The 14906-nt window shown below is 40.8% G+C and overlaps 1 protein-coding gene across 1 annotated transcript in view; it reads left to right on the forward strand.

The window, feature by feature from the left end:
• Positions 1 to 8568, forward strand: part of LOC129556201 (ankyrin repeat domain-containing protein 26-like) — a 125378-nt gene extending 116810 nt beyond the window's left edge. The window contains exons 39-43 of the mRNA XM_088844315.1: positions 916 to 1071; positions 2098 to 2312; positions 3559 to 3787; positions 6882 to 6927; positions 8045 to 8568. Of these exons, the coding sequence (XP_088700441.1) occupies positions 916 to 1071; positions 2098 to 2312; positions 3559 to 3787; positions 6882 to 6927; positions 8045 to 8118 (720 nt within the window). The 3' untranslated portion in view covers positions 8119 to 8568. The remainder of the gene's footprint in view (positions 1 to 915; positions 1072 to 2097; positions 2313 to 3558; positions 3788 to 6881; positions 6928 to 8044) is intronic.
• Positions 8569 to 14906: the final 6338 nt, after the last annotated feature.

Here is a 14906-nt window from a genome sequence, read left to right on the forward strand (position 1 = left end):
TGTATCAGATCCTTGGTTTGAGTCAGGCTGTGCTCAGTCCACTTCCCTCAGAACCAAATGGTATTGTTTTTTGTTGTTGCTGTTCTTTCTTTCTTTTTAATTTTAATTGGAGACTAATTACTTTACAATATTGTATTGGTTTTGCCATACGTTGACATGAATCTGCCCCGGGTGTACACGTGTTCCCCGTCTTGAACCCCCGTCCCACCTCCCTCCCCATCCCATCCCTCTGGGTCATCCCAGTGCACCAGCCCCAAGCATCCTGTATCATGCATCGAACCTGGACTGGCGATTCGTTTCACATATGATAATATACATGTTTCAGTGCCATTCTCCCAAATCATGCCACCCTCACCCTCTCCAACAGGGTCCAAAAGACTGTTCAGTACACCTGTGTCTCTTTTGCTGTCTCGCATACAGGGTTATCGTTACCATGTTTCTAAATTCCATATGTATGCGTTAGTATACTGTATTGGTGTTTTTCCTTCTGGCTTACTTCACTCTGTATAATAGGCTCCCGTTCCATCCACCTCATTAGAACTGATTCACATGTATTCTTTTTAATTGCTGAGTAATACTCCATTGTGTATATGTACCACAGCTTTCTTATCTGTTCATCTGCTGATGGACATCTAGGTTGCTTCCGTGTCCTGGCTATTATAAACTGTGCTGCAATGAACGTTGGGGTACATGTGTCTCTTTCACTTCTGTTTCCTCGGTGTGTATGCCCAGCAGTGGGATTGCTGGGTCATATGGCAGTATTTCCAGTTTTTTAAGGAATCTCCACACTGTTCTTCATAGTGGCTGTACTAGTTTGCATTCCCACCAACAGTGTAAGAGGGTTCCCTTTTCAAATAATGATAGTGAAAATGATCCAAAATCTTGAAAACAAATGGTATTGTTTTATTCTTGCAGATTGATCACCTTCCAACAGAGCTGGAAACTGCATGTTCACAATGTCTGCACCTGGATGCAAAAAATCAAATTCTTCAACAGGAGTTATTGTCAATGAAAGGAAGGCAAAGGAAATGTGAGAAACGAGAGAAAGAGAACAGGAAGTTGGAGAAAGAGGTAGTGAGACTCAAAACTCATATAGAACTGAATATGATAGAACACACTCAAGTTGAACAGTATAGACGGGAGATTGAAGAAACAGCAAGACAGGATCTCGTAGAGAAATAAAAAGAAGCCAACCTATTTTTGCAGCTTAATTTGCTGACCTGTCATGTACTTGAATTCACCTCACTGTAAATTACATTTTGGGTGTATACAGGTTATGTCGTTCCTCTACTTCCCTTAGAGCAGTGTGTTTTGTAGATTTCTGGAAGGAAGGGGGCACTTGTTTCTCCTTGTAAAAATTTCAGTTTCCATCACAGTTGATCTCAGAATGCTTCTCACTTAGAATCCTTTTACTTATAAGACCAGTTGGTTGGTATAAAACAAGACTATGAGGAGGAAAAGAAAATGTTGTTTAGGACTGGCACCATCCTCTTGAATTATTCTTAAGTTGTCTTGTTCAGTTTCTAAATTTTCACTTCATCCTCTTAGTCTTTGAATTATCCGGTTCCTTAAGTACTACTGTAACATTGATTCCACATTAATTTTATAATTCAGATTTAATTCATGTCACATTGATGATTATTTTAAAGTTCCGCTTTTCTTTTTTTCACATTTAAAATCGCTCTCTGACAGCAAAAGAGACACAGATGTATAGAAGTCTTTTGGACTCTGTGGGAGAGGGCGAGGGTGGGATGGTTTGGGAGAATGGCATTGAAACATGTATGTTATCATATGTGAAACGAATAGCCAGTCCAGGTTCGATGCACAATACAGGATGCTCGGGGCTGGTGTACTGGGATGACCCAGAGGGATGGGATGGGGAGGGGGGGTTCAAGGTGGGGAACACATGTACACCCGTGGCAGATTCATGTCAATGTATGCAAAACCAATACAATAATATAAAGTAATTAGCCTCCAATTAAGTAAATTAAAAAAATAAAATCGCTCTCTGAATTACTGAGTCAAAACTAAATGTAACAAATATAATTATTCAGGTTATAATCATTAAAAAAATGTATCTTTTAAAATTTGACTTAGATACAAGCAGCATCTCAAGAAAACTTACAGCAGTTCCAAGAGAAGCATATTGCTTCCGTAAGAAGTCCCATGGAACTCAGAATTAAAGACTTGGAATCGGAACTCTCCAAGATGAAAACTTCTCAAGATTCTCATAAAGCGGAGTTGGAAAAATATAAGAAATTCTACCTAGAGGAACTGAAAGTTAGAAAGGGATTGGAAAGTAAACTAGACAAGTAAGTCAAAACCCAGAATCACAGAAAATAAATGTAGTCCATTAATTTGTCTCTGAAGCCTAATTTTTATACAGCTTGTTTCCTGAGATTAGTAGGAAGTGAAAGCTAACGCGATAGTCACTGCTAGAGGGCACCCTAAGAAAAATGAGTATATCCTTGTAAGTTTTCCTTACTTCTCCATGTAAGTAAAAGCATGCTTGTGAACTAGGGGAGTATTCACACGGGGGTGAAAGGCAGGGTGATTGACAAAGTGTCTGAGACTAACATGGTGACCTGACGGAGGGGGGGTGTGGAGGCTGGAAAGGGCAGATTCAACATGCAGTGCAGAGTCCAGTTTTCCCTGCCAAAGCAGAGCACTCCTAGGAGGCCTTTCATTAAGTGAAAACAGCATACAGCAAAGAAGCAGGTACCCGAGGACACGTGGTGCTAGTCGATGCCTAAAATAAGTGTACACATGGGAAGCACAGGTGCTCAGATAGGGTTCAGGGCTGTGGAGACTTGATGCTGGGATGTGGGGTGTGGCTCCCAGGGAAGGAGCTCGGTGGGGCCGGTCTCCCTGCTTGGGGAGCGTGATGCCTCTCACTGTAAAGACATATACTGAACGCTGATTAGAGTTTTTGCTTTTTGAAATGAAACCAAAAATTCTCTTCAGATTTTTTTTTTTTTTTTGATTATGAAATACAGGGGCCGATATAGGCCCTTCGTAGATGTGAAGCAACATAAAATGAACTGTGGAAAAGCGGGGGATACTTGCCATTGTTCCTGGGGTGTTTTAGCCCTTTTGTCACCCACTGACTTTCTCGTCCTCCCCTCGAGATTGTGGCTCTAGGTGATTCCTCAGAGCCAAATGCTTAATGTCTCCGAGGTCATGAGTGAAACGTATGTACAGGGTGGTGACAGGAAACACTTGAACGTGACTTTTGGGATGGCGTGTCTCTTCAGCCCTGAACTGTTTCCTGGAGGCAGGTGTGTCCCAGAGGCAGCAGGTGTCACTGTGAGGCCACCTCCCTTTCTCTCTGACGCCCTTTCTCTCCTCTCCCAACCGTGACTTGTTACGTGAGGAGCCCCAGACGCGTGTGTGCTTCTTTAGAACAAGGATACAGCTATCATTGTTTACAGGAGGTCTGCTCTGTGCTTTCAGGGTTCAAACAGTTTAATGGGACATTCCATTTACTATTCGGCAACTTAACAAATGCAAATCATTTAGGGAAGCATGGATGAAACCGGCGTTTTCCATCTTCCGCAGGACTCTTGAGAGGCTGGCAGAGATGAGCACCAAATGTGAGGTGGAGAAACAGCAGAACAGATCTGTACTCAGCACTCTTAGCAGGAGGCCAGTCCTGGAGCCGCCTTGCAGTGGAAACTTCAGGAATACCGTAATGTTCAATTCAAATCTTTGTCCAAGAGCAAACGTAGAGTTTTCCAGCTCAGTTCCACTCCCTTCAAATCACGGCATGGTGACTCACTTGCTCGAGGTTAGTTCTATTATTTTCTTTTCCTTGGGTTTTAGATTTCTTATATGAATGATTCTTGGTTTTAATTTGAACTACTGAGTTGTTTATTTGACTTATGCACACTAAGTAAAAACCATAATTATTAAATATTTTGATTGTTTTTTCTCCTAGATGTCTCATTTTTGAGAGATACTTATTAACTTCTTAAATTTCTTGAAAATCTGGATTTAAATTCTACTATAGAAATGAAATCTTATTGCCAAGTAACCAAAAGTATACTTCCAGATGTTTGACTTACTTTCTAATTGATTTCACTTTGGCAGTGGTTCATAATCATTTCCGACCTCTGCTGCACCCACCACAGTTTTTTTGCCCTTAAGCCTAAGTGAATGACTGGCATCTAAACACTAGGCCATATGGATGATTTTTTATTTGAAGGAATCCTAGATAAATCCTTCTTATGAATTAAACAAACTTGTAATACTAAATCAAAAGATTAATTTCTAGTTTTAGGTTATCATTTTTTGTCATTTTCTTACATCTTTAATTGCTATTTTACTGACAGAATTTTGATTTAAATGTCTAAAACATATCTTGGTGAGCAGTTGTAGAATGTTTCTAAGTTTGTACTTAAATCAAATATTTAAAACTTGTAAATGGAGCTCACTTTTGTCTCTGTCTTGACATCACCTGGATGAATGATGACTAAGATAGTAATGACAGGGAGTCTTTAAATTGGAACTAGTTTTCATCGTGTAATCATTGTGATTAAAATATCCAGTCAGAGCACACGGGTTTATGGTTTGGATGGTGTTTTCATGATGTTGGTGATGCAGAGAAAAGTTCAGTTCAGTCGCTCAGTCGTGTCTGACTTTTGCGACCCCATGGACTGCAGCACGCCAGGCTTCCCTGTCCATCACCAACTCCCGGTGCTTACCCAGACTCACGTCCATCGAGTCAGTGAGGCCTTCCAACCATCTCATCCTCTGTCGCCCCATTCTCTCTCCTCCTGTCTTCAATCTTTCCCAGCATCAGGGTCTTTTCCAATGCGTCGGTTCTTCACATCAGGTGGCCAAAGTTTTGGAGTTTCAGCTTCAGCATCAGTCCTTCCAGTGAATATTCAGGACTGATTTTCTTTCGGATGGACTCGTTAGATCTCTGTGCAGTCCAAGGGACTCTCAAGAGTTTTCTCCAACACCACAGTTCAAAAGTATCAATTCTTTGGCGCTCAGCTTTCTTTATAGTCCAACTCTCACATCCAGAGAAAAGGAGCCCTTGTTAAATGCAATCTCAACCTGTTTTCTCTTTTGGCTTCTTGCCGTCATAGAAGAGCACTTCGGCTATGTTGGGTCTTAGTTCTTGAGAGCCGTGAACCTGGAGGACGTGGCTTTAGCTGTGCAGTCACAGCGGGCCTCCAAACACTTCATCCCAAGTCAAACACCTCCCCACGCAGGCCTAAGAGGAGGAAGCAAATGGGTGATCCCCGTCCCTGGGGCAGGCTGCCTACTGCAGACCCAAGTTCTCGGTGCTGTGGGCACATACGTCTTTTCAAAGAGGAGATTGGGAACCAAGCAAGCACTTCTTCGTTCCTTCTCCCAAACTCACCCATTAAGTAAATCTCCTCTCTTCTCATGAGGAGGGTAGGAGTATAAGTCATCCTCTTGAAACTCCAGGCTGAGGGAATGAAGTTCAACTGCAGTTTCTGACTGGATTTAGATTATAGTTGAGATTATGCTCATACATTTTTGTATATACTAACTAATGATGACAGCTTGGATAGAAGTATATTAGACAGTAAAGAGAGATCTGTTTTGGGTTTTACATTTTGTCCTAAATAATGCAAAATGTGGAAAATTCATTTGTTGACAAATTTTAATAAGCCAGGTTTTTTTTTTTTTTAATCTGGAGGAGATGAACATCCTTTTATGGATGAATGTCTTCAGTTTGGGCCTGCTTGATTCAACTAAAGATTTTCTCCTTCAAGTTCCCTGTCCTGTGTTTAAAAAACTGTTATGCTGTATAAATTAACTATATCGACTGCTACAAATAGGAGTTCGATAAAAATTTATTCTTGTTCATGCCTTTAAAACATATAATTTAGTTAGAAAGCTACTATGTCATGTCATGCCACAAGCATTATTGAACTATATAATAAGGTTTTACATATTCATTTTCTCTATATTTTAGTTAGAATTTATGTGTTTTTTTCTTAATATGAGGAAGTAGTTGGCATAGGACTCTGGACTCAGTAAGAAGGCCATTGGCTTTGTTACTACTTTTGTAGAATTCGGAACTTTGACTAAATCAATGACTCTCATACCTTAAAAAAAAAAAATTTTTTTTTTTTTCAAAATAGACAACCTTTCTTTAAAACAACAAAAACTGTTGTGTGGAACCATATTATATAAAATGGAGACAAGTATAGAGCCCTTTAGATAAGGAGCGTTCAGAGCACATGCAGCTGTGACTTCTGTTCCTAAGCGCTGCAGTGACCCCTGTGGGACCTTCTCCCTCTGTGGGACATAGTTCGGAAACTAGCACTTGTGAGAGAATCCTTCTCACTAAACGTGTTCAGAATTAAATCTTGCTGGTACATTGTTTGCTTGTGTATAATCTTCTCACCTGTCTGTGTTTTCGTTAAATGGAAAAGTTTACAGAAAACTGCAGATGTGTTCTCCTTGTTAACATTCAACTTCAAACTACTTCCTCCATTTCAACACGACGCTCACCTAGAAATTGAAATAAAGGTCTCGGAAGTACATATTTAGGGCAAGAGCTGTTAGAAGAGAATTTAGTGATCTTGTGAGTCGTTCTTAGGATTATGGGTATTTCCGTAACCTCTGAAATGATGTGTACTCGATAGACTGACATTTATTGTACTTTTATCAAATTAATCTAAATAGCATTCCATATATATGTTCTCTGGTATCTAAAAGCAGAGTAAGTAGGAATTCATTTTCTTCTGTTTATGTGATCATTTTCTGCTACGTAATCTTCAAGTAAGGTCTAGTCTCTAAAAGTATTATTTAAATGTCACATGTATTAAGTTGTGTATCATTTCTCTGATAATATCTCTTATTTAACTTAAGTGTAAATAATATTTGACTTATTTCAGACGCTGGAGAAGTTGATGGAGAGTATTAATAGAGAACTAGAAGAAGGTAAGTTGCTAAAACGTATGAATTAAATTTAGACATTGATTTCTGAAATAAAAGAGTAAGTGGCATCTCTTTTCATTGCTTGTATAACAAATGCTATGTTATATACTTTTCCTATACATAGCTAATGAAAAATGTGAAAACATGAGCAATCATAGTGAAAAATATCCTTATTCCTTATTTATTTATTATGTTCCAGAGCTTTAAAAAAATCTGGAAAGGTCTGTGTATTTCTTTTCATTTCTGGCTGTGTCCTTCCTCTACTTCTGCCATCCCTGTGGAACTGTCAGCCTGCACCCTGACACTATTCTCAGAAAACGTGGAGTTCATCAACGTCTCGAGTCTGGTAGTGGTTAAGGCTAGGAAACCCAGACTCAAGCAATCACATTTGTGTAGCTGTCACTTGGTGAGTGACTTTAAAATTTCCCTGTCATTCACTTTCTCACTAGTTTATCTTTTGCCCTCAGGAAAAACTCCAAACACCCACATCAGTTTGGGTCCTGCCAAAGTAGGCGGCCTTATCTCCTTACCACCATCCTCTGCCTCTTAGCTCTGCATCTAAGCAGCCAGACTGTGTAGGATCCCACACGTGCGCTTCCTCACCGCCGGTCTTTGTATTGCTTCTCCCCTCCATCTCCTGTGCTTTCTCCTGTCCTTCAGGTACCTACTTCCACAGCACCTCCACCAAAAAGCTGGCAGGATTGACAAAAGCTGGCTGTCCCTTCTAGTGTTCCTTGTGCCATCTTTTGTATCTGTCTTAGTACTTATGCCTCTGTATGGAAATTGCCTGTTCATCTATTTTTCCACTTGATAGCGTATCGTTTTCAGGGTGCACTGGGTCACCTTCATCGTGTACTTCCAGTGCTTGTCACAGCACCTTTGCGCATAGTTACTGAGTGAATGAGTGAAGAGTGAGAAAGCCAGCAGCTCGGATGCTCAGCCACACGTTCAACCGTGGGCAGATAATGCAGCCCTCTTGTGTTCTGTGTCATGTCATGTATAGATATGTTTCATTCTTCAGAACACTAGGAAAGGTCTCAGGTGTTTTTTGTTTTGTTTTAGCTAATACTTTGTTAAGTCAAGAATTTTAGATAAACAATATACTTCTGTCTCTTTCCAGGTGATGCTGAATGTGAATATGAATTCTCTAGATTTTCCTCTCTATTAGCTAGAGGTGGATCAAATCTGGACTGATGCTAAAGCTGAAACTGCAATACTTTGGCCACCTCATGCGACGAGTTGACTCACTGGAAAAGACTCTGATGCTGGGAAAGGTTGGCAGCGGGAGGAGAAGAGGACGACAGAGAATGAGATGGCTGGATGGCATCACTGACTCTGTGGACATGAGTTTGAGTGAACTCTGGGAGCTGGTGATGGACAGGGAGGCCTGGCGTGCTGTGATTCTTGGGGTCGCGGAGAGTCGGACACGACTGAGCGACTGAACTGAACTGAACTGGATCAAATCTGTATCAGGACCTACCTGTGAAAACATCAAATAATATATACAGATTTTGAAGAAAAAAATATATGATTTGAAAACTCAATAGTAAAAATTTCCCTACTGGACTGTTTTCATGAGATTTTAGTTGTTTCCCGTTAAACATGATGAGAAAATCTTTATTAAAGGAAACTCTTTTTGTATTATGTGTGTATCATGAAAATTTAGATGGCATTTTAAGCCATGTTTCTCTGCATCTAACTTACTTTTAAGCAGAAACATCAGCACTGTTGAGTTTTCCATGTTCAAAGTGAAGGTGTTAGTCACTCAGTCGTGTCCGACCCTTTGCGAGCCCATGGACTGTAGCCCACCAGGCTCCTATGTCCCTGGAATTCTCTAGGCAAGAATAATGGATTGGGGAGCCATTCCCTTCTCCAGCAGATCTTCCCGACCCAGGGATCAACTGGAGTCACCTGCATTGCAGTTGGATTGTTTACCATAAGAGCCACCAGAGACACCCTTTACAAACTCAAAGTGAGCCCTAATACCAGCTGTTCAAGCAGCACCCAAAAACCAAACTTGTCATTACTATTTAGTGGTGTTGATTGATAGCTTTTTTGTATTTTCCGTTTTCATGCGAAGAGTTGACTCACTGGAAAAGACTCTGATGCTGGGAGGGATTGGGGGCAGGAGGAGAAGGGGACGACAGAGAATGAGATGGCTGGACGGCATCACTGACTCGATGGAGGTGGGTTTGAGTGAACCCTGGGAGTTGGTGATGGACAAGAAGGCCTGGCGTGCTGTGATTCATGGGGTCGCAAAGAGTCGGACATGACTGAGCGACTGAACTGAACTGAGGCAACATTTTATCAGCAAGACCCTTACCTAGCAAAAGAAATTGGTCTCAGCTAAAGTCCCCCAAGTCTTAGATTCAGGCATCTAAGCAAGTCCCCCAAAACTTTCAGGACTATTTTAGGAAGCAGGTGGCTTCCTCCTTGGGGTTCCGTATTAACCTTTTCTACCGCATCCAGGGCATTGTAACGAAGCAAAATTTGTCACCCCAAAATGTGTCTCTTTGTCAAGAGGATGACTCTAGTCAGAGTATTTTTAAGAAGCAAAAGCCTCAAAGTCTTTCTTTTGACTACCTCCCTAACTGTTGAATAGTTTAGATAAAGGGGCTGGCCCAGGAAGAGAGCTACCAGAGATACCGAGAAAAGGATGTGGGCCAGCGGTGGTCAGGGGAACTGCTGATCTTTCCAGAGAGCTCCAAACACTTGCTTTTCCATCTCCGTGTGAATCACCTTCCTCCACTTTGAATTCCCAAACCACTACCCACAACATCCTCCTTTGTCTCTAACTGAAGATGGCATTGAAGGTGAGGGTTTCAACCATTCTGATGAGTTACTCAGGTTTTCTGGGACTCACCCATATGTACAGAAGTATATATGTTGTTAACCTTTTGTTTGCTTTTCTTCCTGTTAATCTGTCTCATGTTAAGTTAATTCTTAATTCACCAGATGAATCTAGAAGGGTAAAGTTTTTGCCCTCCTCAACAGCGCGCACACCTGAGTCTGGGGAGCTATGCTAATTTACAGCTGGCACAGGCTTTGTTTCGTCTGCAAGGAAGAGATCTCTGGCAAACTGTGATCCATACAGCAGCACCAGCCAGTGAGCTGATGCTCACCTGAAGGCCTTAGACATAGGTCGGGTCATTGTGTTACCCAGCCGCACCGCTTCCTGCAGGATAGGCCGCTAAATCAGGAGATGAGTTGTTGGGGCAAGCAATAGCAACTTTGTTTGGAAAGCTGGTAGATCAAGGTAAAATGGTGGACTCATGTCTCCAAGAACCATCGTGGCTGAGTTAGAATTCAGGCTTGTTTTACACTAAAAGGGGAAAGAGTAAAGTCAAACCCTTCCTGGTTCCCATCAGCCTCTGAAGGGGCTGTGTTACTTCCCTTGCTGCAGTCACTGACAGCCTGCGGGGAGCCGGCCTGAACAAGGCCCCAAATGTTGGCCCTGGGAATGCCTTGTAAGTGCTGTTCCCTGTCCCGCCACCCCTTAAGAGAGTCATAAAACGTTTACCAGGCCTTATTTGTTCTTCCTTGAGAAAAACACAGCAAATAACCCTTTGCTAGGTTTCTTGTTTTTTCCCCCGGATTTGTGTAGGTATGTTTTCCTTATCTCTTAAAATAGATTAAGAATGTACTCCCTAATCTTTATAGCCTGCGGACTAGTTTTTCTTATCTCGTGAGCATTAGTCTAAATGCCAAGCTTGTCTTAGAAAGCAAACAAGCCTTTGTAATCTTCTATAGATGCAATAACTAACCTGGTAAATGACTTGGTATTTTTATGTACCCTGTTCCCTGTCTCACTTTGTATAAAAACCCTGGCCCTTTTCAATAAAGTCGCTGATTTACCTCACGAGCATTCAGTCCTCTCGACCCCATTCTTTACTCCTTAATTCTTTTCTCAGGCTTCTACGTCGTTGCGGTATGGACCTGTTCTCTTTGCCGGCTGGCACTGGCAGGTGGCGCCCGAACAGGGACTTGATTGGACTACATAGTTGCAGCCGCCTGAACCGTGAGTACGAGGGGATCCCAGAAGATAAAATAAAAAGAGGTAAAGTTAAAAGTTTTTGTAAAGGGCGGAGAGGGTTTCAGTCGAGAGTATAAACTATGGGTCAAGATAATAGTAGACAACTTTTTGTAACTATGCTTAAAACCATGCTAAAAGTTAGAGGGATAACTGTCGCTAAAAACAAGTTAGAAAAGTTTCTATCATTTGTGGAAAAAGTTTGCCCCTGGTTCCCAGAAGATGGTACTGTTAATATTGAGACCTGAAAAAAGGTGGGGGAACAAACTCGGCAATATTATTCTTTACATGGAGCTGATAAGGTACCTTTGGATGCTTACTCTCTGTGGACCTTAATTCGAGATTGCTTAAATCCTAAACATGAGAGTAAAAAACTAGAGGCCACATTAAAGGCCATTATCAACAGGCCTACAACTTTGCCCACTGCCCCCACCTTGGAGCATATTAATGATACACCTAAAAAACCTCTTGCTCCATCCCTTTCTGGCTCTGACTCGGAGTCAAAATCTGCCAATCAGGCAGATTTAAAAGAAGCTGCGGCCCATCACTCTGAAAAAAACCCATGGGAAGTATTCACAGCTGAAAAAACCATAAATACATCCCCTTTCTCAGAGATTAAAAAATTGCTTACCACTATAACTAAACGTCTTGATACCCTCAGTTTTAATTATCCCCCCCAACCTATGTTCCTCTCTGATCTTGCGCCCCCGCAGCCTCCTTCAGTCACAGCAGGATTAGATCCACCATCAATGGGTTTAATTAAGGAACCAGAAGCTCCTTTTTTGGTTCCCACTAACAAAAATCCGGCCCCTATTACCCAGACTCTCTCCCCTTTACAGCTCACCGTTCAGCAGGTGAGACAGCATGGAGAGACGTTAAAAGGTTTTCCTATTTTATTCCCTGTCCTTGAGGATGCTCAACAGAAGATATATTATGAGCCTCTACCATTTAAACAGATAAAGAAATTAAAACAAGCCTGTGCTCAGTATGGGCCAACTGCCCCTTTTATAGTGTCCATCATTGAAGCTTTAAATAGCCAATACTTGCCGCCCAATGATTGGAAACAAGTACCTCGAGCCTGTCTCACAGGAGGAGATTATCTCTTATGGAAGTCAAAATCTGTAAAACAATGTGGGATATTGGCAAAAAAAATGGGTTACAGATAAGCTTTAAAATGCTTATGAGAAAAGGGGTATATAGGGTCACTAATCAACAATTAAATTACCCCCCTGAGGCATATCCCCAGATTAATAAAGCAGCGTTAATAGCCAAAAAACTGCCCACATCTAATAAAAAATCAAAAGATTTATCAAAAATAAGGCAGGGCCCTGATAAACCCTATCAAGATTTCATGGCTCGGCTGCTAAAATCAGTCTCACAAGTCATAAAAGATGAAAAAGCCGGTATGGTAATAACTCGACAATTGGCCTATAAAAATGCTAATTCTGCTTGTCAAGCGGCTTGTCATGCAAGCCTTGCCCACTGGAGTTCATGGGCCGCTGCCTCAAAATTCAATAGGGTTATTATTAGAAAAAAGCAGCTAGACTATAAAAGGTTTGCAGATTGCCCCCGGAGTAATTGATTCGGATTTCACAAGAAAAATAAAAATAATGGCCTGCGCCCCCCAAAATATCATCAGTATCCCCTCAGGACAGCGAATAGCTCAATTAATCATACTACCAACTATACCTATTGACAAAATTAAAACAGCTCAGCCTAGTGAGGATGCTTGTTTTGGTTCCTCAGATGCATATTGGATTCAAAATATAAAAGAAATGTGTCCTGAACTGGAACTTATTATTAATGGTCATAAATTTATTAGAATTCTAGATACTGGGGCCAATGTCTCAGTGATTTCTTTAGATGACTGGCCAAAAAATTGGGCAAAACAGTAGCTATATCCACTTCACGAAGAATAGGTCAATCCTATAATCCTAAACAAAGCTCTGAGTTGCTTCTGTGGAAAGATGCTGAGGGATATGAAGGACATATACAGCCCTATATTTTACCCAATATCCCAGTTAATTTATGGGGGCGAGATGTTATAAAACAAATGGGAGTCTATATTTTTACACCTAATGACACAGTAGGTCGGATGCTAAAGGATCAAGGTTTATTGCCAAAGCAGGGATTAAAAAAAAAGGAAAAAGAAATCCATTGCCTGATCAAATTAAGTCCTTGCCTCATCGATCAGGTCTTGGGTATTTTTAAGAGAGGCCATTGCATCTCCTGTGGCTCATGCAGATGCAATCGCTTGAAAAAGTGACGTCCCCGTGTGGGTCAATCAATGGCCTCTTACAAAAAAAAATCATGGCCGCTAAACAATTGGTGCAAGAACAATTGGCACTTGGTCATATTGAGAGCTCTAACTCCCCCTGAAACTCTCCTATTTTTGTTATAAAAAAAAAAAATCTAAAAAATGGAGGCTGTTACAAGATCTCAAAAAAGTTAATAAAACTATGGTTGTTATGGGTCCTTTACAGCCTGGTTTACCTTGCCCCATTGCTATCCCAAAAGGGACATTTAAATTAATTATCGACTTAAAAGATTGTTTTTATACTATTCCCCTAGCACCCCAAGACTGCCCCTGGTTCGCGTTTAGCGTTCCCTCTAATAACTTCCAGCAACCCATGAAGCGTTATCATTAAAAAGTTCTTCCTCAGGGCATGGCTAATAGCCCTACTTTATGTCAAAAATTTGTTGCTAAAGCTTTAAAACCCACACGTTTAAAATATCCCTCACTGTATATGGTTCATTATATGGATGACATCTTGTTAGCCCATGATAATGAAAGTGTTTTATTATCTGCCTTTTCTGGTTTACAAGCAGATTTGCAACATTATGGTCTTCAAATAGCACCCAAAAAAATTCAGCGTAGTCCTCCATATTCCTATCTGGGATTCAGGCTGGAGGGGGAAATGTTTAAAGCTCAAAAATTAGAACTTCAATAAGATAATCTAAAAACACTTAATGATTTTCAAAAATTACTAGGAGACATTAATTAGGTTCGACCTTATTTAAAAATTACTACAAGGAAACTGAAACCTTTGTTTGATATCCTTAAAGGACCAGCAGATCCGACCTCCCCCAGATCACTGACTGATGAGGGATGCAAAGCATTACAGATAGTAAAAGAGGCTTTAGCCTCTCAAACCAGTTCCCATTATAATTACACAAAAAAATGGAGATTATATATTTTTCCTTCCAAACACTCCCCTACTGCTGTTCTTTTCCAAGATTCCCCAGTGTATTAGATACATTTGCCTGCCTCCCCCGCCTGAGTACTAACTCCTTATTTCGACTCAATCAATTCCCTCATCGCCAAAGGTCGACAAGAGTCTCGGAAATTACTTGGTAGAGACCCTCATTTTATCTGCCTGCCTTATACTAAAGAGCAACAAAACTGGTTATTCCAGTTTTAGTGATGCTTAAAATGCTGCTCTGGCTCATTTTGCTGGTCGCCTAAAAAATCATTTCCCAGTTAACAAACTGCTACATTTTGCTAACCAACATGAGTTTGTTTTTCCCTCCACCGTTGTTAATCAACCTCTTGCAGATGCTGTAACTGTGTTTACTGATAGATCTTCCAATAAAAAAGCTACATATGTTGTCAGTAAACAAATTACCTCTTGGTTTACAGGCTGTACTTCTGCACAAAACGTAAAACTTTGTGCTGTATTTGCTGTTTTGCAACAATTTCACTCTGAACCTTTAAGTGTTTTTTCTGACAGTCACTATGTCGTTCGGGCACTTAATCAAGTAAAAACTGTTCCATTCATACACACTGTTAATTCTGTAATTCAACAGCTCTTTCGAGATATTCAAATCCTTTTACAGCGTAGGACTTACAAATGTTTTTTTGGCCACATCAGAACTCATCTGGCTTGCCTGGACCCCTGACGTCAGAAAATAAACTGGCTGATTCTGCTACTCATATCTTTCTTTCCCAAAC

Source organism: Moschus berezovskii, chromosome 15, assembly GCF_049115385.1.
Source record: "Moschus berezovskii isolate FMDL1 chromosome 15, NW_MosBer_1.0, whole genome shotgun sequence".
NCBI classification, from domain to species: Eukaryota; Metazoa; Chordata; class Mammalia; order Artiodactyla; family Moschidae; genus Moschus; species Moschus berezovskii.